Source organism: Spea bombifrons, chromosome 10 (assembly GCF_027358695.1).
Source record: "Spea bombifrons isolate aSpeBom1 chromosome 10, aSpeBom1.2.pri, whole genome shotgun sequence".
In the NCBI taxonomy this organism is placed as follows: domain Eukaryota; kingdom Metazoa; phylum Chordata; class Amphibia; order Anura; family Pelobatidae; genus Spea; species Spea bombifrons.
In genome coordinates, this window is record NC_071096.1 from 9,119,410 (window position 1) to 9,144,827 (window position 25,418).

The window sequence follows — 25,418 nt, forward strand, 5'->3', positions numbered from 1 at the left end:
CCTTTCAAGAGAATTAAAGGAAAAAAAGCTATAACAACTTTGTCACTAAGGCTATGGGAATGTTATTTTTAGCCTGGGTGGTGGTGCAGACAAAGCAAAATTTGTCCAAGAAGAGATTAAAATTCCGGTATTTTGGTTCTATCCAAGTCTTTACGTATTATTAAAACAAAAAAGGGCACCCTTTGTTTTCAAAGCTACGATATAAGTAATGATGTTGACTGCGGTCTCTAGCATAATGAAGAGGTCAGAGCAACAGGGGTTAATTCTAGTGATCCGCTCAAAATCTGTGTGTCCTAGGCAGGCTAATTGTCTATGTTGGTAACACAAAGGTTGGTTAATGCAGAATATTGCAGAAAACCTATCAATAAAAGGAATATATCCAAACTCACTAGGTGCCGATACACCTCAATGCTCTAGAATTCACTGGCAGAACTGCTTTGAAGTGATGAGACGCGAATAGCAAAGTCATTATCATATCACTGTATCATATTAACCCTTAGTGTCATTTGTTCTACAACATTTGCACACATATTGTGTCATGCACCTGTGTGTATCTACCATCTAATGAGAGCTTTAAAGCTGTACAGACAAGCTACTGAAAACAAGGCAAGAATTCATTCAAAAAACACTTATTTGTGGCAAAAATATTGGGGATTCCAACACACTATATGGCCATATACTGCTTAGCCCCCGACTACGTCAAAGTACTCCAAGGTTGGCGAATCCTATTTCATTTTTAATGGCTATATTGCTTACCAAGGAGCTGAATCGGTGGGCCTGCACTGCATTCAACCCACTAAGACTCTCATGCAATTCATAGCCTTCTCTGGACACCATTAATGATTCCGCCACAACCTGCAAATATGCACCAGAAATACACAGAAAGGGGAGCGCGCAGCCTAAAAAAAGGATAAAAGGCATACACATTCAGATTCCTGGGTTGCTGCTAGAATAATAATGACCAATGAATACACAAAAAAAGAGCAAGACTTCAGCGCAGACAAGCTCCAGACGTACCGGAAGGCAGGCACAAACATTACTGTAAGATGCTTATGAAAGTTTAATTCTGCGCGGCTTCTCACGGGCCCAACCATATGCATTTTTTATACGTGCCCTACATTAGGTGGGATGTCTGGTGATGAGTGCAAACCCACAGAAATATTTCACTCATCCTGCTAGACAGTTTTCATTGTGTTGATCTCTAGAACGCACGTGTAACAGAATGGCAGGTTTGTTGGGCAGAGACGTTTTTGGCCATTTCTAGAACGTCAAAAATATTATCTTTGAACGAATTGATTGCAGGTCTTGGTAGGTTTGCCCGGCAGTAAAATGCAGTGGCACCAATAGATGGATGTTAAATATCTTTAACCCTCACGCGGATGAATGAATGGATTACACCATCCTGTGGAGCAGATAAATAAATGATACACTACCATTCATAGGTTTGGGGTCACTTCGATATTTCCTTGTTTTGAAAGAAAAGCACATTTTGTCCATTAAAATGATGTGAAATGGATCAGAAAACCAGCGCAGACGGGGTTAATGTTGTCAATGACTGGAAACGGCTGATTTTTAATAGAATATCTTCATAGGCGTACAGAGGCTCTTTATCACTCCCATCACTTCTGTGTTCTGACGGCACGCTGTGTTTGCTGATCCAAGTTAAAGTTTCAAAGGCTAATTGATCGTTCAAAAACCCGTTTGCAATTACGTTACAGCTAAAAATTTCCTTATTTTCCATAAAAAAAGCTAACTGACTTTTGAAACGCTAGTGTATTTCCCTTCTAATTTCACTCAGCTATCCAAACAGCTATAAACAAATCACGTAAAAAAGTCTAGGTAAAGTGCGGAGCCCTAGCCACAACTTTTACCTAAAATGAAAAAGCGTCCAACGTTGGCTATTGCTGGGAGGTAAGGACTGGATTGTAAGCTCACAAGAGCAGGGAGTACTTCTCCTTTTGTACCACGTTGTTATTGTGTGTGATTTTAAATTAATTTACTGACTCGGTAACAACGCTACGGAATCTGCTGGAGCTATATAATTGAATATAATGTAACTAGAGCTGTATGCAGGAGAATTATATCAAGTTCCCTTATGGAAACTGAGCAGAGGCGCCCTGTGGCGTCTTTTTATAATATATAGTGAAATTGGGGGGTTCTCTGATTCTCTTACTAACACTCCGGTTTGCAAATACACCGAGCAGCCTCTCGTAATGCATTTTGCACAGGGTACCGGGTCGGAAAAAAGTGACAGCAAATGGGAAGATGAAAATGCTTAATCAAATAGTACACAATAGCCCTGAAACATCACCAGGTATTAACAATGAATTTAACGTTAAATAACATTATATTTAAATCTGGACTTAATAGCGAAACGCAACAGGGAAAAGAAAGAAAAAAAAAGCAAAAGGAGGAAACAAATAAACGCACCAATATTCCTAACACGCCAGCACGCCGCCGGGAAATCGGGAACTTGAAACGCAGGATGAACTGCTATCATATCATTCATCTGGGAAATCTCAAAATACTTTAAATACTTGGAGAAGTTACCTAATCGGGAAAGTTTTAGCATGTGTCTAGTCATGTAGCCATCTTTTAGTCAATCATCAGAAAATCAAAGGCAAATTGGCATGACTCAACCCAAACTTTAATACCGCATGATTGTGTTGTGTAAGCTCGTTTTGTGCGAGGGCTGCTGTGGTTTTAGCAGAGAGATTAACAACCGGACCTAAGCTGGCCTGCAAACCTTACCCTGCTGATGCCTTGAGGCCTTTGAAGTCTGACCACCATACCTGGCATAACAACAGTGGGAACTAGAATGGTGTCACATCTAATCAAGTTCCCTGCCTCAGCGTTTCTAACTACGGGGTGTACTAATTGGCCCAATTGCGGATTATACCTTTTTCTTGCTACAGAGTCGAGACAATAATTTAGTCAAATGATGGTTTTTATCTTTTTATAATTAGGATTCCAAAGTTGGAAGAAATAGGATTAGACAGACGAACTTTAAATGATTTCTTCTTTTAAAGATTTGATTTCCCTTTTGGTCGGTCGTGTAAGTGAAATTATGCGTAAGAAATATTTTGTTATATGTTATATTCACACTCTATAGCATATACTTATTATTATTATTATTTTTGCTTATTGTCCAAACAAAATTAGTGAAATACACATATTTTGCATGCAACATCTTTAAAACAGAAAGATCAATCTATGATTGGTAGATGGTAGATATATAGACAGATATTTTGATGAAAAACAGAGGCATGAATTAAGGCAGGTGCATGAATTAAGACAGGCGCATGAATTAAGACACTACAGGGCATCAGGTAGCTCTCCAGATGTTGAAATGTGTTTCTCATGACACCCGGTTCGCTTCATCTGGCCAAGTGCTGACCAGGACCATAGAAGTTTCATTCTCATGTTGGCTACCCCTGGTATTAATAAGTAAAAGCCTGATCCCCTATGAAAGTATGGAGTATTATATTAAAAAACCATACTAACCATTACAGTAAAATGAACCGTTATATATGTCCAAGACCTTACAAGGTGGAACTCCAGTGTGTGTATTTCAGTAATTCCGAGCATATACTTACCCATACAACATCCGCTGGGAGGCAATATATATTTGATTGATTGAGCAGGTTGAGAAGATAAAAAATCACGATGGAACAAGCAAAATATTGAGGTCATGGTGGAGGAAGGAAGACTGACGGTCGGTAGGGAGACGATCAATTATGATAAGGCGGTGGACGGATTGTGATAAGTCATAGAACCACCATATTACTCACCAACCAGGAATTGAAGTCTAACCTTATTTTAATGGCAGTGCAAGACTACAAAAAAGTTCTCCAAACATCAGAAAAATATAGGTTTAATTACACAAAATAAAATCCTCTTGCAGCCTAACAATGTAAAGCTCACTCTGCAGCACTAAAGAAAACGAGCCACTGTATTTTTTTTAATCACTCAACACTTTGTTCTTGACAGCAGTAAATGGGCTTCACAAAGGAAAGTGCGAGTCTTTGATTCAAGTGGTCTTAAGTAGCTCCTTAAAGGAGTGTCTGGTTTAAAGAAAGCCCTCGGCACACATGCAGAGGTGACCTGCTTGAGAGACGGCCGTCTGATTAACTATTAACTACTCCCAATAACATTAGATAATTAAATACATTGGTAAGCATGGCCGAGGAGGAGGGTGTCTTAATTTGTCACTTGATAGGAGCTTCTTGGTGATTTATAAGGCACTGCTACTTGCAAATGTTTAAGTTTCTTAACACTTGCTTCCCTACCAAGTGGCCGGCTGAACAGGGCACAAGGGTCAAACAAGGGGCAAAGTGGTCACTTAAGGGTGAAGTCCCAGAGACCAAAGTCATGCCAAGCCACATTGGCCATCATTAGGCGATGAACTAAAATATGCTAATTTATTGGTGGCAATTCTCTTTCTTTCCTTTTTTTTATGGTTTCAAGCCGTTAAGACAAGTGGCCGGCTTAAAAAGCTTTTTCTTTTTTAATTCTGAATGGAGATTAAGTGGTTTGTGGGGGTTGCTGTAATGGTTTTGTCAAGAAAAGAAGGCTCACCGTACCCAATGAAAAGCCAGGTTCCATAGTTAAGGTAATTTGACAAATCAATTTTATTTCCCCTGTAAATCTAGGAAATAACTGCCTTTAAGAGATAATTTTTTTACTGGCGTTTTGTCTTGCTCATATTTTTTGCTCCTGTACACATTGAGAAATAATTATCTGTAACACAGCGATATTAGGTTTTCTAGAGATGATCAATGTAAAAGTGAACCCACCAAGTTACAACTAATGAATCATTAGACATAGAGTTCTACTGAATTATGTCATTGGCTTAGTTCCAAAGCATTCTGTAAAATGAAAGTTTTTCATAATCAGAGGTATCTCACTCTCGCTAATTTTATATATATATATATATATATATATATATATATATATATATATATATACACCCCCCAGGGATGGAGGAGAAATTCTTTGGTCCTTACCTCAATAGCAAAAAGTTTTCTCTTTAACTTAAAAGCCAGGTCCTTCGTGTCCGACACGTCCGAAATTAAACTGTTAAGTCGAGGTATCTGGTGGACGTGGAGCAAACCTTAAAGAAAAAATATTTTTTTTTTTAGGAAAATTAAGAGCGGAACTTTAAGGAGGGACAAAAAAAAAAAGGAGGAAAACCCCTGTCCCTGCGATGCATAAATTAAGAGCCATAAAAAGCCAATCTCTGTATATTTACACACATTTGCTCTCCTTCCTTATTCAGGATGGAGCTCGCTACTGAGACCACTCAAGCAATCCAGAGTGATTGTGCTCAGGCAATGAGGCAGAATAAGATACAGGAGTCCTTGTGCAAGGCAAACTAATTGTACTTTGGTACACAGCTGTACGCATGTAAAGAGGGATCTTAATACTTGTCAGTGCTATAGCTGATTTGCGTGCCTTTTTCTCGTTTGGATGTGCAGTAAGCTATCGCTTTGCAAGCTGCCTACGGCTCCGTGGAGCAACCCCCCCCCAGTTTATTAACTGCCCCAGTAAGCAGCCGACATAACAAGGTTTATAGCTCACTGATAGCCAGCAAAGTTCTAATGAAGGCAAAGTCGCTTTACACTGTATTGTTGTATCTGAAGAAGGGATCATGCGGAGGGTCATATTTGGAGAATGCGTTGGTTGGAAACAAAAAAAAAAGTCAAAAGGTGTTTTTTTTTTTTTTTTTTCTTTCTCAAAATAAATTAGGAAATCTGTGTCCTGTGTCTGCAGTCGAAATGCCATAGGTACACTGCAAGCCTGGCATCATGTCAGTGGAAATTTATGCTGATCTTTTCTGACAAGGACGCTGGATATTTTTTTTTTTTTTTTTTTTTGCGCTGCCTAAAATAATGCCTTGACAACCCAGGGGTAATTTTCCACTGTGATCCACAGACATTTGTTACATCATTTCTGGAGAAAGAGAGAGAGAGAGAGAAAAAAACTGCATGTAGGACAAAATACAGATTTCATCCATCTTTTCAGTAAATCGCCCAGCCCTTTAAGATTTTTTTTTCTTTCACTGAACCTTTCTCCCCATCAAATGCAAAAAAAAAATATTTTTGTTACAGAACGGGTATGTAAATATATGAATATTAATTTTATGGGAAAATTGTAGTTTTTATGAATTTAAATTTTATGAATTCAGCGCAGAATATATATATATATATATATATATATATATATATATTTTATATTATTATTATTATTTATTTTCCATATTTTGTTTTATTCCCCTGTGACTACTTTGGTTATGATAAAACAGTAAATATTAGAAGAAAAGAGGATTCACGCCATAATTTTTCTGTATCTGTCTGGATCCCACATGGTGCATAACTGACAACTTTCCCTGTGTTTCAAAGCCAAGTTCTACAAGGCATTTGCGTTATCCTTGGGTTACCATGGGAGTACAGTATTTGTAACGGCAGTAATATATGCAAACTAAAAGAATCTCCCTGCGTAGAAACAGAATGGAATTCACCGCACACAGAAGTTTGGGAAAGTAACGGAGTTTCGAGGGACACGGACATGTAAATGAATTTAAACTTGAGAACGTAGGGCTCACATTCTAATCCAGACTAGAGTTCCTCTGCCTCCTGGACCATAGAATATAAATATATGGGGAATGTTAGAGGCAGTGTGTATACGTATGGCTGGGGGTATCGATCATATAAAGTCTACACATAGAAGACATGTAGATTTCCGGACGGTAGGGTTTCAGAATACACTTAACATCTCTCATTCTAGGTGAAAATATGATGATTGGACTAAAGAAAAAAAAATGTTCTGTTATGTTCCACTGTATACGGATTAATCCTAAAAAATCTGGCATATTTTACCTATGGAAATGTAAATGAAACAGCCAGTTAACCTTCAGCGCTAGACAGAATGTCCTCATTGGCATTCAATGACTATGGAGTATTCCCCCTGTAACTTAATCAATGTCACGGCACATTACAATGTCAACATTAAACATTTTATGTACAATTCCCCCACCATATGGGAATTACATACTTGTATCGGATGAGTTAAGCTTCCAATGGGCACCTGAGTTTGGTGAAGAAAATGAATTGAGGGTATTTCTTTTTATTAAAGAAAAAAAAAACATGGTAGTTGTGACTTTTTGCTTCTTCCCCCTCCTCGCCCCATCCGGAATGAGCTTTCACGCATTCATGGGACCAGGAATGCCAGACCTCGGGTGCTGGCAACGAACCAAGTCTCCGCAGTCTCCAGCACACACAATATAAAGGAGTCGCTGGTAGACATATTGTATTTGTGTTTGGAGAATTAATGCCGGGGAGAGAAAGAAGATGGCAGACGAAAAGACTGTGGAGCGATTCCACGTCTGCGATGAGACTATCAGCCCCGAGAAACTCTCTGGAGGTTAGGCTATAAGAAGAAGTACCGGGTGATGGGAGACCTTCTCCAAAGACAGGTCCAGATCAACCGCTGCTACGGAGGCTCCAGGTTAATGGAGGAGCACTTAAAGGCAGTAGGGCAGTTCCGAGGATGAAGTAAAAGGATGATATTTTAAAGGGAAACTTTGAATTTATTGATTAAAATTATAGATCGTTTTTCATCACCAGAATAACAGCTTTGGGGATATTTAGATGAAAGGTTAATCTTCGGGAAGCTGGGAACAGATGAAGAACCGGCTTTCGCGTCCTTAAGTACCCACCTATCTATTAACCCCACCCTTACGAAGGTTGTCTGACCAATCAGCAACTTATGGTTTTTTTTAGTAGCTTTATAGGTTAATGGGTTAAAAGGGGCAATACTAATATTGGGGAACTATGTAGCAAATAGTGGGGAAGAAGCATATCAGTTAATTTCGTGTGGTTATTTGTTATACCCCCCCCCCAAAGCTTACAAAGGCTGCCATTAAAATGGGCCAGTAATTTAACAGAAATCTGTTAATTTCATTTAATGTCCTGAATTTTAAGCATCCAACAGGCCTGTTCTTGGATCATTCCTACTCATTAGCCTGATTTTCGTAATTAAAAAAATCATTTTTTTAAATGTATAAATAATTTAAACTAGCAGCTATATTAAATGCTTATTTAGGTCTCAGAATAGACAGCTTCCCAGTTCAAAACTATTGATTTCATGACAAGCTGGACTCAAGTCAGATGACTGCAAGCCTTCTCTTGAATACAAATTCCCCAAAGCCTGTCTATTGAGATCCACGTCTGTTTGAGCTATGCCTCCGAAATGAGACTTGACAACATGCAAGGAAATTCCTTGTACTTCTTTGGTGCTTTAATGCACTTTACTCGGGAAAAGAACAGAACATTTCAAAAAGATTAGCGACAGAGAAATTTGTAAATGATTTACTCGAGTGTCAGATGTCTCAATACAATCTAACAATATATATATATATATATGTGTGTGTGTGTGTGTAACCTATCAAAGCAATTCATATAGTTTTGTAAATTCAAAAAAAAAAAAAAAGTCTTTAATTTACAAAATTTCATAATTTCCCAGACTAAAGGCTGGAAAAAATTAAACCTTATCCTAATTATATATATATATATATATATATATATATATATATATATATATATATATACTACTCCCATGATTGTTAATATTTTAGTAAATTCATATTATTTATTCATTCTCCATTACCACTGCGCCTCCATACATAAAATGTACAAAATATAAAAATACAGAAAGGAATGAATTCACACAAATTGGATTTAGGATCTGTCATTCGAAGCCCCCCTATGTTTATACCATGGGAGCTGCAATCTTAGCTTCTCGTTATGTTATCCCTCTATTTTATTGCTGATCGTTGTTGAATGGTTTAGGCAGTCTTTGCATAAGGGTGAATAAGAAGAAGGAAGAGAACTTCAGGACAGACATAAATTGGACGCCGTGTGTTCAATATGGCTGATTGCAAAACTTACACTAAATAATCTCAAACTAATACGAAGATATTAGGAAAAAGAAAAGCTATAGGTAGCTTCGATACATGAATGTTATGATGCTCTATCTTGCGGGGAGGACAGTTCCTCGTTGATGTCGTTCCATAATTTTTTTTAGACGTCCACATTCAGTGTTGGGTATGTGATTGTGTAATAATGGCGAGGAGCATCATTAACCATTTCAAACAATTGAACTCACCATGATAGTCTTTGTATAATGGATTGGTTTCCCTCTCAGACCCAATAAATGATTCAAGGCCAACTACCGTATCCGACAAGTTTCTCACGCGCATCGTAATTGCTTTATTCTGTAAAACAGGGAAACAAAATACACTATGAGTGTGACATAATTAGTGTTTGCTAAATAAATCTGAATCCTAACCAATGAACAATGTAATTGCCAGACATGAATCTTGTCTACCGAATTATACCCGATCTGCCGTGACTCGGTGAAGATCCACAGAGCTAAACATCCTATGAGATTATGGGTCTGATATTGTGGAATTTGGGCACAATTTGTTTGGTTTACATCAGTCAGAATTATGACTATGTTAAAACAGGTTCTGCCTAATTTTGCATCACATTTGTGCTTGGAATGGATTAAAAAGAGGAGGTAGTCAGGTTCCCCCCAAAGATTTGCTCCTCGGAAGACAGAAGTCACTGGTCGAAAATAAACCAAATCAGAAATGTATTATCTGTGAGATTTACCAAAACCAAACAACTGGAAGCTCACAGGAGATAAGTGCTTGGTAATGCTGAGGTTCAAGGAAAGTTCCTCAAACTTAGGTAACAAGATTACATTTATACATCACCCTTGCATGCATGGATACCCACCACAGGTAATCTCAGCACCCTCTTTCACACTAACTCCTTACCCTGCACCTTCAGAACCCCACACTCTTGTCATTTCCGTGGTGGCACTAAATAATTGTTGGGCAATCTACGCATGGCATCTGTCTATTACCAGGTTACAATGACATTTTGTTGAGCTCGACAGAGAGAATCAGGTGGAGCCTTTCCATTCTTCCATTCCTTATCAGAACACTTGGGCTCTACGTCTACTGGGTTCTTTCAATGAACCACGAACCAAGTTCTGAGTTTGAAGCTTTCATAAAACAGGAAAGAAAGCAATTATTCTCACACGTCCGGGCTTCCTGGAGCAGTAAAAACTGTGAAATGGCTATACTCTTGGAATTGTCGTAGGATGGTTGTCCTTAGCACCTGGATTGATGCAGCCACTATCTAATAGCTATAAAGATTCTACATTCCTCCAAAGGTGAGCAGTCCATTATGAAAAGAAGACTTTAAAGATGCATTAAAAGTACCGTTCATCTCCATTTTGTGTATTAATGGCATATGTGCTGGACTTTTAGCTCAAAGAAAAAGGTGGCACAGATTGGTGATCTCTGCTTTCACAAGGAAGATGAAGAAACGTGGATTTCAAAAGACACAATGGGTCGATGCAACGTCAATACAAACAATTCCAAAGATTAAGCCCGCCATTTACATTCTCTTAAACACTGGACGCATAAGTCATATAATAAAAGGTACAACATGACATTTTATTCATCACATTATTAAGTTCCCTTTTATTAATGCATTCCCATATATTAATGGAAAGCACAGGCTACGCTTTATGATGATATGCAATAAATCATCATTTTCGGAAACCCCACAGATGCTCCGTTTGTTACATTTAAAGACGAAGTCATACCCATTCTTCCACGAACTGTACAGCAGTTCACATATGAACAATATGAAGTTTTTTTTCCATCTCCCATGGTGGGTCCCTTCCACGGCTAGGGGTCCTTAACTGTAGCCTAGCCCGCTGTGCCTTTATGATCACAATGTATGCAAACCAGATAGGCCCTTTATAAATGAAATGCTATGCCTGTTGGTATACAAAATGAACCCAGACCCTCATATGTTACATAATAAACCGCAGATCTGCGTATAATCTACTTCAAAGTTCCTCCATTTTACATCGCTACGATTGTAAATAACACTAACATGCTTTTTGTTGGCCTCAGACATACGCTACCACGGGAAAGGCGGATTAGTACTTACGGTTAAAATGATTTAGTCCCTGATGGATGTTAGAAGCTGGAAATCAATTATTTACGTTTCTTTAGGATTAATAATTCAAAGCTTTTTTATTAATTGCATATAAAAACTGCTTTCAGGACCTTCCACTTAATTTAGAGTAGAGGAAAGTTACACAGGCTATCGTTTAACAACTGTGTGCTTTAAATGAGAATATTCGTCCAAGTATTACCAGGCAACATAAAACTTAATTAAACATTAACCATGCATAATACAAGAATTTATGTCTCTGCAGTAAGTAAAGCGGGCCATAACATGGACAGAAATCGGCTGAGATGTAATAAGATGGACAGCTCTCTCACTAAACAAAAAACTCACAAGCTAATACTGTTCTACGAATTATCAATGTGGAATTGACACAATTGTATACCTCCTAAGTGCCCCAGTTAAAACCCACAGTCCCTCTAAGGGACTCACACATCCATCCCTCTGCTCTCATAAAAAAGAGGGTCAGCGGCGAGAAAAGTGTGAGTATCGCAATGTTCTAGAGCATAACAGAGCTCTACGGGTTCGGCCTGGAGTCTCCGGGTAAAGCGCTGCTTCCCCTGGTCTCTCGGCCAGTTGTTTCTCTATACAGGCAGAGGAGCGATGTGTGACCACGCCCACTCTCCGCCTACTGTCCACCTACTCCCCGCCCACTTTCCCATGCTCACCACCCAGTTTCCTCCCCCTCAATGGTTGCCTATGGCTAGGAATACTCAGTGATCAATGCTATCGAAAATCAATAATCCTATTGATCTGCATTTCCTATCATCACTGGTTATGATCATCGGTCATTAACAAAATGACCAAAACAAAGCCACAGAGATTTGTGTTCACTTTGACATAAAAGTCAAGGAAAAAAACCAGATGGGCCGAATGGGTCTTATCTGCAATCAAATGAGTGACTTACCTTTAGTCGATGAGTGACTAGTTCTTAACCGATTCATACTTGTTAAGCTGCAATCTACTGATATAGTCGCTCGCCCAGATGTCAGTCAATCCATCAAAGTCGGACTAGCATTGTGTGGGTGTGTGCGTAAGTAGCCCGAAAGACCCAACACACTGAAGATAATTGTATTATTTTTAGAAGAACATACGTCATATTGGTTGGGTCCTTATGCTAGCTGTTATAATAGGCGTTTTATTTATTGAGTGTAGTTACAGTGTATAGCATTACTATTACTCTAGGGAAGAGGGAAAGGGAACAATAATAATCAAATTGTCAATATGCAAAACTGACAATAAATTAGCATATATTAGGACATACTGGTAAAATAGATGAGTGTCCTGCTCTTCCTAGATTACAATCAAGAAGAGATTCACGCAATGGATTTGCATTAGTATACAGCTTTATAAATTAGCAGCGATTGGAAAGAATGATAAGGGTGAACGCAGTCCTGTGATTCTGACCCCCGTCGCGGAATTCTTATCTTATAACTTTAAGGAGCTTATTGTGTGCGGGGAACAAAAACTAAAATTTCTATTTTCTCCTATTATAAGGAAGGCGCTGCACAATAATTCTTACATCCATTAAAAAAAAATATTACTTAATAATTAACCTTGACTTAATGAACTGCATACCCCAATTAAAGAAAAAAAATATACTTTAAAAAATTCAAAGCGAAAAAGTAACCCTATGGCATAATAGTTTCACATATACGCACAAACTGGTTGTCTTCATATATGCTAATACGTCAAAAATATTAATAATAGAGCAACAGCTCATTTATAAATCTGAGAGCTATTACGTATTATTTAATACCGCTATTAAATATAGGTCCTCTGGTGAGAGGTTTAAATAAGAGCGAGTTTACATTGCGTTAACTAAAAGTTGTTGTTCCAGAGTAACGCTTTTGGAAGCAAGTTTCTTTCCAACGCAAATAATTGCTACTACCCGAATATCAAACTGAGCACCCAGCTGATGCCTACAATAAAGTGGCAGGTTAAAGATACTAAAGTTTAAAATCAGCTTAGACTAATCCCATATTGAGTTCAAAATTACAGCTTGTCATCAGGAACAAGCTGGCAATCCAGGGCCCAGATGGGAGACTGGCTGGGAAAAAGAGTTCATGCAGGTGGGAAAAAAAAGCCGAAGACCTTCTGGAAGAAATCTCCGCGCCCTCTGCTGGCGAGGACACCGGCTGATCTGATCGTACCAAGTGATACAGCTTTTATTTCAATTATTGAAGATGCGCCTAATGTATTATGCAGGATCCTTTTTATTCCCCGTCTCTAGCAGTAGAGCCGCACTTTCTAAAAGCCTTTGTCCTCTGATTCTATTCTTCCAGCACGATCACTGGTGGAGTAACAGAAAGAGTCCTCACCTTTTGGCCCTACATCATTTTGGGGGTCTAATATTTAATCATGGAAAAACTATATTTGCAAAGTAATGCAAAAGAACCTTCCGTAGAACTGTGATCTGGGAAGGTGTTATCGATCATACGCTAGTTTTTGCGAGGTTATTGTTCTGCTATACAAATTGCCCCCGATCTACCCATCTGTGGCCCTAAGCTAGATTTTTTTTCAAACTTAGTAATAGCGGTTTTAGCATTGGTACTTATTTCCTCCTAGGTGGTTCATAAAGCAGGATCGTCTTTGTTTTTGCCTCATTAATTTGTTGGTTGTGTTCCTCATGGGCGGATCCTGAAAAGAGACCAACGTACCTTGGCCCCTAGTTTCACTTAAGCAGGATTTGGGTATTTAGGGTGAGTGTTCACTGTGATTCTACAGGTTGCAGGGAACGGAAGGGATGCCAGACTTATTACATGGGTATAGAGCACTTTATGACGATCACGTGTCTGCGGTAACTCACCCGAAATGTGGTTGAAATCCTCCCGGCTTATTTCTAATCTAGCCCTCTACTACTTCTAGAAGTATATATGTCTGCTCGAAAACTATAAACCATACTGGCTCTCGCAGTGCACCGATCACAGGGGGCTCCCTGTAGATTTAATTATAATGATAATTAAAAAGATTTGCTATTAATCGCCCAAATAAGCATGAAGGTCTATGAGGAATGGCTCTACCATAAAGCAATCACCATACTGGGGTTTGAGTGCAGGAGGTGGCACTCAATTATCACATGACCACCTAGAATGGCAATCTTCCAGTCTGAAGGCAAACTAAATCTAATGAAAAATAATAAACACTTTTCCAATGGCTAAACAATATATAAACATACAAAAAATATATTTTTTACCATGACATTTTAGCCTTAAAATATACACTGGCGATCCCATCACAATAGTCCAATTTCTGATAAATATTTTACAGTAAATGGATTAAAAATGCATCACCAAAGTTTTTGAAAGCCCACAAGTGGCTTATGATTTAAAAAAAAAAAAATCTATCAATGATAAAATGAAGATGTTTTTTTTAGTTTTAATAAAAATCCATAAAAGAACAATTACATTTGTTAATAAAAAAAAAATTAAAGTAGAGCGCCAGACTCATCAGTAACCAGAAGGCTCCGTTTTGGCCAAGTTTGGCAATTATCTTACAGCATATGTGTTTTTGCATCACAAAGATGCTGGTGTTCTATACTTTGTACAAGAAGCGCTGTCTGTGAAGCTTGTGCCAAAACCAAAAAAAAAATTAAAAAAATTAAATATATAAATAAAATAACCCAAATCTCCAGAACAGGAGGGCAGTGTCTTCCCCCCACTGTTTTTAGATGGATTCTGGCTAAAGTGCAACTCCAGTTCCCAGCTTTCCAGAAGGCTCCATCCCAGGAAAGCTCGCTTGCCATTTGGTTTGCTGATTTTAATCTCCCAGGACTTGCACGCCCGCCGTCGTTCTATGCTGAACCGGCACTTGCTTCTCCAAGTGAGCTATTAAGCTTGTAGGTCAATTGCAGCACTAACAACTCTTAGGAAGCTTTCAGCTGCGGTGTACGTTGGTCGGTAAAATGAAATATTAATTCTAAGTGTTACTTTTTTTTGTGGCTAAGAGCTTTATTCTGCCATCATCAATCTGCAGCAATCCGGGGGAATTTGGATTTTGTTACACTTTCATTCTGCGTTCAAACAGCGAGGTGGTTTTATTTAAGATACTATTCACAGTATTCTATATTACCCAATAAAAAAAATGTAAAAAATATTTCCGGGGAATTTTCTGAAAAGCTTCACCACCTGCCTATGAGCTTTTAAATTAGGGTATTATTTCCGCTAAGTGCAAAGTGCATATAAATGCAAGAAGATCTAATTTTTTTCATGTATTGGAAAATTTCCCTGCACTTGGTTCTCCCTGGTAACCAAAAATGACTAGTTTGGCATCTTCATTAACCCGATTCCAAACATGGGGTCTCCTCATCTGTTAACGGAACAGTTGTGTCCACTCCTGGACATTGGTTATGATTGCAGTCAACAAAGTCCAGTAGCCAAAGATTCCATATGTCGTAGCAGATGACTCTGAGCACATACTGTGATGGGACACTGATCATCAAATCATACCCCCCCATCTTATTTATTTATTTTTTTTCCATAGGAAGATTGTGGTTTGCTGCTATAAATTTCAATGTCTATTGGATAATGTAACTGTACATTAAATGTATCGGTTGGATAATTTATGACTGTACAGCAATAAAAAAAAAAGTGCTTTCCACATTACACTCATGTTAATTTAAGAATTTTGAAACCAAGAAATTCAAATTGGGCAACTATATTTATATGCCACTATATACAGTATAATATATATATATATATATATATATATATATATATATATATATATATATATATATATATTAATGCCACAAATACTGGGGCCAAAATTCTACATATGGAAAAAAGAAATAATTTCCCCTGATTTGAAGCTGGCCGCTGATTTATTTGTACTTAGTAAAGCACCATTTGACACTATTATTGCCATTCCTTAAATTTACGCTTAAATAATAAAATGTTAAAACAAAAATGTGATTAAATCTTTGAGTTAAATGCAAACAGGATTAGTTATTCTTCAGCCTCGTAGTACAGCAGAAGGGCAAACAGTCTCACGTCGTCCCAAAGGAAATCCGACGAGTAGCAGCAGCCGCCAAACCAAGGAGTTCACGTCCCCATCGGGGGAACGGTTCTCCCTCGGAAAGTCTCGGAAGCTTCGACTGCTCAATATTCATTAGCGCAACAAACAATGGCACTTGAAACAATAACCGATTATTTATTCAAGCAAACAAATAGAATAAAATATATATGTTCAGCTATATAGTTAATTTACACTCGGTAATTTTAATATGGAAATGATGCTGATCTTCTTTAAAGTTACTAGACAGGTTTAATAATAATATAAGGTGAGGACACCCACTCTTCACCTAAAGTCACAGATATAGTTCTGGGATCTGAATCTCCCTAAACTTAGTTTATTAATATACGGAAATTTACATTTGACTTCCCCTGTTGTAAAATGACGATATGATAAGAAGGTAATTCAGTCTACTGGTAACCATTTTTAGACTAGATCTTACCAATTCGTTCCTCTTGTAATGGGTTCTGACTGTAATAAATCCCAGGATTGCTGGTACATACTAGGGGCTGATCTACTTACTCGGTACGGCACCCAGGCTTTGCAGCGTATGCAGCAACGTCTTCCCCTCCTGTGTCCAAATGATTTCTGTGATGTACTACGGACACTTTCCCAACTTGTAAAAGGGTTTCAGGTGAGTGCTGGGGGCTACTCGGCCTAAGGGGCATGTTGGGGCTACTATCCCTACAAGAAAAGGGGTATATTTGTTCTATCCTTGCTACATGGGGAATTTTATTGTATGTGGGGGGGGGGGCATGGTGGCACTAGGCAGCTGCCTAACTGGGTTATATGGTAGAAGGGATGTTCTATGTAGGCCTCCTTTCATCCTAGTAATGATCCCTGGAAGCTTGCACTTACTTATTGAGTTATATAGCACCATCATATGCCACAGTGCTGTACAATTGAATGGTTTTTTTAGGGTATATACCTGGAAATGTTGAGCATTTAGAAATAATTCAAGTTGCTGGTTTTTTTTTTGGTTTTTTTTTTAATAAAGAAAATATTTTTTCTTTATTTAAGGGTTGAATACTGAAATATGAGGAGGTGTCTTATATGGGAACTTACACCAAAAAATCATGATCTCCAAAACACCAAAATACACTCTAACACATGCTCACTTCTGTGATTTCTGAAGCACCCCAACATTAATATTTCAAACTATGAATATTTAAAGATTTTAAGAGGAATAATAAAAAAAGGCACGTCAAAGAGAAGCTCATTAGTCACCGGAGAGAAAGTCAGTATCAGAGCAGATCCTGTTTTCATTACTAGGCTATATTCCCTGGGCAGGTACCGCTGACTAATACCCCGGTCACCAAAACCTGCACATCAACGTGTGTTTACGTGTTAGCAGAATGCTCACTTTGGCGATAGGAATCACTTTAAACTGATATTACTGGCAAAGCAATGATAATAATAATAATAATCAATATTGTTTAAAGTGGCAAGGCTAAAACTAAATGAATGAACTAGCTAAATGATTTATAAAAAAAAATGTTCTGGGTACGATGAAAGTCAATCTTAAATGTTTAGGGGAAAAAATTAAGGGATGTATATGAACAGCAAAACAAAAAGTACCGTAAACGAGCAAATAAATGATACTATGAAACGCATGAACATAATACCTTCAGTATTAAAAGTGTTGTTCTACTTAGAAGAAGAAAAAAATATGTTCTCTCTAGTATGCCAAGAAAATAAACCTTAAGAGATCAAAACAGAGACGTTTCCTGATTTTCAGTGACATATCAATGAAACAAAAACATATATTTTATATATATATATATATATATATATAGATATATATATATAGATATATACAGGGTGCAGGCAGGGTCAGATTCCTAAATGGCACACCAGGTACGTACCTTTAGCCTCATCTATGACCCAAACATTATCACCCCTGTACCATCCATTTATGGCAATTGCATTTTTGTAAATTGGGCCCTGAGCAAATAAAAACGAAAGATTTTTCTCTTTTTCCCTGCAGATTTTATAATAATTTAATAGCACTATTCCTCTCTAAGGACCTGTTTTCCGCTTGGTGTCCTGACCTCTCCCCGTTCGGGCTGCCCACGGCAGAAATGATTCCCCCAGCAGGTAGGTTGCAATGTGCTATGGCAAGTATTTTAGAAATGTTTACATGACATTACAAATGTTTTCTGCTCTGGTGGTTAATGTAAAGATTTTTGGGTGATAGGTGCACTTCAAAAAATGTCACTTCTCAGAGCATGTAATTCTTGTAAACTTCGTATTACACGGTTACCAGAAACATTTACACTAACTTCCGGAGAATTCAGAAGGCTACTGAAATGGTGAATGATTTCCATGATCAGCAAAGACTAAGAGATCTCAATATGTACGGCTTGGGGAAGAGAGAGAGAGAGAGAGAGAGAAAAGAGGGAGAGAGAGAGAAAGGAGGGAGCGAGAAAGAGAAAGGAGGGAGCGAGAAAGAGAGAGAAAGGAGGGAGCGAGAAAGAGAGAGAAAGGAGGGAGAGAGAAAGAGAGAGAAAGGAGGGAGAGAGAAAGAGAGAGAAAGGAGGGAGAGGGGAGAGAGAGAGAGAGGGAGAGAGAGAGAAAGGAGGGAGGGAGAGAGAGAGAGAAAAAGGAGGGAGAGAGAGAGAAAGGAAGGAGGGAGAGAGAGAGAAAGGAGGGAGAGTGAAAGGGAGAGAAAAAAGGGATAGAAAGAAGGAAGAGAAAGGAGGGAGAGAAGGGAGAGAAAGGAGGGAGAGAGAGAAAGGATGTGTTACAGACATTTAAATACTTAAAGGGATTTAACTACGGAAGGGAAGTTTATTTCAAAGGAGGAGAAATGTTGGAAGAAGAGGATCAGAGGCTTAGACGTAAAGGAAGGAAGTTTTACTTTACTGAGTTGGTGGTAGATAAGTGGAACAGCCTCCCATCGGAAGTGATATATGCTAATACAGTGAGGGTATTTAAACATGGAACAGGCTTTTGCATCTAAGACAAGACCAAGGACTGATTAGGGCTGAATGGGTCTTATCTGCTGTCAAATTCTATGTTTCCATCTGAAAATCTTGATTAATGTCAGACCACATTTACAAATGAGGTGCTGATGGAGTCTTTGCATTACAATTCACAAAACCACTCAGTGATAAGAGTTGGAGTCCTAAAACAGCTGGTCCAGGCATCTACATCCATTATTGCAAGTTTATCACACAGGTGTCATCTTCTAACGGCTGGGGTCACTGAGCAATCCTTAATCTACCGGCACTTCCGACTGGCCTGTAACCATATTGGCGGGCGGCTCGATGTAAATGGTTCACGCGGGTTTTAGATCCCAGACACGGCAGCTTTTGGGGAGTGTCAGGAGTTTACTGGAAGAGACATCTGACAAAGTACAAAACTAGTTTGTTTAAGAAATAGTTTAGAGCGAACTGCCCAAATTGTTCACATTGTTAAAGTGACAAGAGTCACTCTAACAGCCATACGTGTTTACACCGATATAATCAATTCCATGTCAAACATTCAGAGGGACCTCAAGTTTAACTTAAATATTAAAGAGCCAGCAAACTACATGCGCCGTCGGCGTCCATAATCAGCCTCCGGATTGGCATTGTCGGACATTGCTGGCAACTGTACCGTCAACGACCAGGTCCTTGAAGACTCTGTTGTTGGAATGTAAGAACTTCTGTAGAACTTATTGATTCCGTAGACATTATTTATTTTTTATTTTAAAAGGCTTGCTTAATCAAAAAAAAATGACTGCCACTCTAATGTTTTAATTAAAAATAAACACTTGTGAGAAATTGAGAAGAGAGAAGAGATGGGAAGAGAGAAGAAAGAAGAGCGAAGAAAAAAAGAAAGAGAAAACAAAAGCGAAAAACCATAGGACTTAGGGCTTAACACTTTGATTGTTGTGGAGTCGAATGCACTTTGCAGCACTGGCACTCAAACAGTTAAAGTACTGTGAACACTTTGGGTTGCCTCTCAATAGGAATATCTATATCTACTCCTTCACTGTTCATACATAACTTAGAAGAGTCGGCTAATGTTACACCAGAAGCAAAGGGTATAGGTTAATACAAGTTTAAATTCTGACCTGTGACTTTTCTGACGCCTTCTGCCGCTCCAGAGTGACAGCTCCGCTCTACCATTCGTACTTCATCTCTAAATCACTGAATTGCTCTAACACATTCCAGCGAGTCAAAAAAACACCTTCCACAATCGAGAACGTGTTACCAAAAAAAATAACTAGTCAATAAAAAGTTGGTTGCCTACTCAGTGCCACGTGCCTTAAAAGAATGACAATACACCCCATCCTCGCGCTGGTAATCTGCTCGGCACCAGCCTGGCACATCAGGGGTTAATATTAAAACTAATCGGCAAACTCGCAGTTTTCAATCACTTTTTGAATAACATACAGAGAACGCCATTGAAAAGCGGGCTTCGGGGGTTATGTATCAAAGGGCATTCTGGTGCAAAATTTTAAAAAAGTGGTCTTATGACATAGCAACTGTTGGAATGTTCCTCCTAATCAGAATGTTCCATTGGTTGCCACGGCGATAAGACCATAATAAAATATTATTTTTTTAATCAAAATGAGCACTTACAATTATCTTTTATATATAATGTTTTTAAATGTATGTGGCTGCCCAGATACTGTTTGTATGAAGGGTACAGACGAACCGAACTCTCATCAGCGATAAAGTAAATAATAATATATCTTCAATTGTTACAAGTTTTATTTTTTTTTATGCAGCTAAAACGCAAGAAAAAGCATAAAGCGAGAAGAAGCTCTGCTGCTGTTTTCATACGTCATCGGGTAGGATTACATTGTATAGATCAAAAAAAGTATACGTCTTCAAATTATCGTATTCTGTAACCGACTTCTGATGTGTTATATACAAAGAAAAAAGCTCAGTATTTTTGTGCTTAGATGGCGTTCTATGCAGATTAAAACAATACGAAAAAATAATTATTTAATGATTAATGTAGCACCACCCTATTCCGCAGCGCTGTACAATGGCACCGCCGCAGAGCGTTGCTTAGACGCGTCATTTGCGGAATTCATCATCCTCCTGTCGGTGCAAATAAAAAAAAAAAAGGCTCAAACATACAAACACGGGAGAAAAAAAAAAAAAAGGATCTCTTTTGTGTATGTTTCAAACCAAACGTGAAAGTAGGTTGTTAAAACCCCTCGGGCTAACAGAGGGGACAGCAGAACGACGCGAGGCATTCCAAGGTTCGCTTCCCTGGCAAGCGAGGGGTTAAGTAACCTGAGCATCTGTTGTTATTCCAGAATAAATGTGCGTGTAGCTCCTAAGCCGGAGAGCACATGTTCTGCTGTCCTCCCATCTTTCCCAATTATCTATTAACATAGAGGGCAGCGCACACGCTCTCAGGGGCTCCTTAACAGGCTTCTAGGAGAGCCGAACAAGCGCACAGCGGGGCTCTGGGAACCGAGGGGGATACAGGGAGCCCGGCGCACATCCACCCCTCCCAGGAACACTTCACTGAGTAGCTTAGTGCTTTGCAAAAAAATTAACCGTTTGATGCTGTTTTTGCAGGCGGGGAAGGGTAGCGCGGCATTAGATTGTAAGCTCGTGAGCAGAGCCCGCTTTCCGTAATGTACCGGTCCGTCTTCGTCTGTCGATTCTAGTTCTGTCAGACCCTTTGAAGGTATGTACTGTAAAAAGTGCTGCGTAAATTGTTGGCGCTATATAAAAAAGAGATTATTATTATTAAGATAGTTTATTATTATTATTTATTATTAATAATAATAATAAATAACAATAATGATAAACAATCATAATAATATTAATAATAATAATAAACAATGTTAATAATAAATACACAATGTTAATAATAATAATTAATAATAATAATAGCATAGTTGCTGTATCAATTTTAACTTCATTGTGTCCAAGTGACCCATCTGCCTCATTAGGTTGAGGATTAAAACAGGGTCATCCTACACACCCGGTCACAACCAAAATATAGACAGGATCCGGTTCTCGACATCAGCGCCGCGGGAACGGAAAGCAGGCCCCTCTCCAGAGTGAGGAGCTAGACTAACGGAAGCGCGTTACCCTTCTGCCCAGGCGAGCTTTAGACGATAGCCAGGGGAGAACATGAAATCGTTTTTGTTTTTTAGGAAATGAATAGTAAGTGTTTTGGCATCGAGAAGACACCAAGAAAACCGCAGCTCGGAAAGTCTTCACCGTAATCTTCATTTGATTAAAAACGTCGAGTGTGATTATTAGATCCCATTTTCACAGGTTTGATGAGCTGCAAAAAAGAGACTTCTTTAGACAAAGACACTGTTGTACTTGAAATGCGGCCCTGTTACGATTAGGATCATTCCAACGCAAATTATTATTTGTTCTGTTGGTGGATTTGGGTTCTACGACATAACAACTTCACCAACAATGGATGTCGCTGCTGGTAATTTGTCAATTTTATGAACTACTTGGCTTTAGTAGATAATGATTTTTCCATAAAGGTAATAGTCCAACCGATGCTGTTTAATGGGCTTTGTCATTCCCTGGCACTTGGGGGGCCAGAAATAAATTGGGCCAGATCCTTCTTGGATCCTACGTTCATAGAATCGTACCCGTAGCTAATATTCTGGACCAGGAGTGGTGTCACCAGATGTTAAATCATGAATCGATACTAGTAGTGATACAAAGAGATACAGGTGAATGAATGTTTGTCTCAAGCGATGCGAGTAAATGCAGGAATTAGCACATTTATCTTCTCCATTGATTACATTTAAACACCGGCCTGATTCAGAACTACGGACGGGATAATCCCGCTTTTTGGCTTGTTGTGATAACACAGCTTCACCATCTGCCATTGTTTATCATTTTTTCCCCCATAAATGGGAAAACAAGCCTATTAAATTGTTCTACTTAGATTCACTCTCTCGGGGCAGACGTAAGCGATCTTATGATGGCAGATTCCGAACGCCATAACAAGACCGGAAGCTAACAGGATCTCCTCTGAGGTCACTGTAATGCACCTGCATAGCAGGCGGAGGACAGAATGTATCGGTGGGTGAAGGAGAAGACATGTAGGGAGGTTGGTGAGCCCGTGGTGTTGGGATAGTTACCAAGAGTGAACGCAGTGGGGTTTATTACAGAGGGATCGGGATCACTCTATGGTTGGTACTGGAATGAGATATGAGAGAATAATGTCTTTGAACGGGTATGGATAGGTTTGGATATTATCAACTGAGTGTTGGCAAAGACATATTATAACCTGTTATTACCCCGTATACAGAGACTACAATATAAACAGAATGGGAATTACTCTTGAAGAACGCCCTAGTCTTCTTGGAAAGGTTATTTCCCTCAAACATGAATATCTCCGATCCCGCTTATCCGATTTGGGCGTCCGTGTTGGGCATCAAATCAGAGTAATAAAATCGCCCAGCACTAAAATGAAAACGGTCCTTTTTTTGGTCCTCCAAAAGAACCCATAACATTTCTGTGAAGCCTGCCGGTTCTGACGTTATTGGCAATCTCACCTGGAATCCAAAATCCATTATTTTAATTCAGTACTAAAGTTTAACTATAAATGCCACCATCTTGGCTTCTGTTACACATATACACACACAACACACGATCGTTCAAAAGTTTGGGGTCATTTACCTGTTTTTGTATAAAACAAGGATATTTCTCACTGTAATATAATGACAAAAGGGGTTTTAAAGGTACACTTGGATCAGTGAACACAGCGTGCCATTGGAACACCGGAGTGATGGGAGTGATAAAGGAGTGATTGGAGTGATAAATGGACTCTGTACGCCTATGAAGAGATTCCATTAAAATGCAGCCATTCCCAACTACAATAGTCATTTAGTACATTAACCCCGTTTGCTCTGGATTTCTGATCCATTTGATGGACAAAATTTACTTTCACCAACGAGGACATTTCTAATCGATCCCAAACTTTGAAACAATAGCGTGTGTAAATATATATATATATATAGGGTTAATAACCTAGGAGATAGGAAGACGGTGGTTCATGTACCGTGGTGTAGAAACGTTAAGCTTAACCATACACTTCAGCACAATTGACAGCCGTAGCTAAGAAAAGCACTCTAATGGAAGTTGCGGGGTTATCTGGGTCAGAACTAAAAAGCTCCACTAACGGGACAAGAAGCAGCAAAAAACACTTTCTATGTCTCCTGCAATAATACACAGCCCAGAACGAGAGCAACAGAGTCCGGGGCGGGCGACAGAGAGATTGCCGCTTAATATGTCAAAAATACATGATGGTGTAAACAGGCGAGCGCGGTATATGTGCTTTAACACGCAATCATAGCTTTGTCTGCAGACACGTACTTTATTCCCGGGGGGGTTAATATATGCTATCAAGGAGAACAAGCAGACAGCAGACTGTCTAGCGGAAACGGGATTAAACATTTCAAAAGAGCGGACGTTTTAAGGAAACCTAGATGTGTCTTTGTGGATCCGTGAAGATGAAGCGTAATCAATAAAAGGGACTAGGGGTCGCTTAATCAATTCGAAGTAGAATTCGGTGTGCCGGAATGCTGGCCAAATCAGAATCTAATGCCTTTTAATTAAATACAAAGCCCATATAACGGCCACACCATCATCTGGATGTGATCTTACCGGAGGCTTTGGGTATGGCGGCAGCCTATTTATCTCTGGGTGTGTGGGGGGAGTGGTGTTTAGCTCCACCCGGTGTCTCCACAGCCCCGCCCACTTTCCAAAATTCCCCCCTTCTGGTTATGGCTAGCCCTGTACCCTTCAGCCTCTAACTCCCCCTCCCCCGGCTCTCATATAGAGAGGGAAGATCCAGTCTAGAGCATTGCGCCATTTAATACCCCAAATACCCCGATCATATTTCCCAAAGGTACGCCGTGAAAAAAGTTTTACGATGTGGTGCGTGTAAAGGTTTGAACCTAACACCGTATTCAATGAATTGACTTAAAAATGTGCTAAAAATCAGAAATATTAGGCAGTTGGCTTACAAGTGAATAGTATGCCTGTGTATTGAGCCACACCACAACATCAGATCTGGTCAGCTCTTTGATGTGAGCCACATGCAGCCCCCCCCCCCAATCTGCTGAAAGCAAAAAGGCATCACTTTATTCTAAGTGTTAAGTATATCCAACAACAACTTTGGGGAAAAAAACATCAATGCGCTGAATCAGCCTACAGTCAAGAATGAAAGCCGTTTCACTGCTTATCTACAGCTGTCTGGAGATGACAGCGGCTCAAACCGGCTAAACTCAGAAGAGCTGTCAATCAGAGGGTCGAGGCGTAGATATAATGTAAATAAGTTTGACTTTACTGACAGGGTGGTAGATAAGTGGAACAGCCTTCCAGCATAAGTGGAAGAGGTTATAAACATGCACGG

The 25,418-nt window shown here is 39.1% G+C and overlaps 1 protein-coding gene across 1 annotated transcript in view; it reads right to left on the reverse strand.

The window, feature by feature from the left end:
- The window catches only part of ELP4 (elongator acetyltransferase complex subunit 4), a 98,623-nt gene that overhangs the window by 30,101 nt on the left and 43,104 nt on the right, over nt 1–25,418 (reverse strand). The window contains exons 8-9 of the mRNA XM_053448866.1: nt 9,166–9,274; nt 5,007–5,113 (exon numbers count right to left, since the gene is read on the reverse strand). Of these exons, the coding sequence (XP_053304841.1) occupies nt 5,007–5,113; nt 9,166–9,274 (216 nt within the window). The remainder of the gene's footprint in view (nt 1–5,006; nt 5,114–9,165; nt 9,275–25,418) is intronic.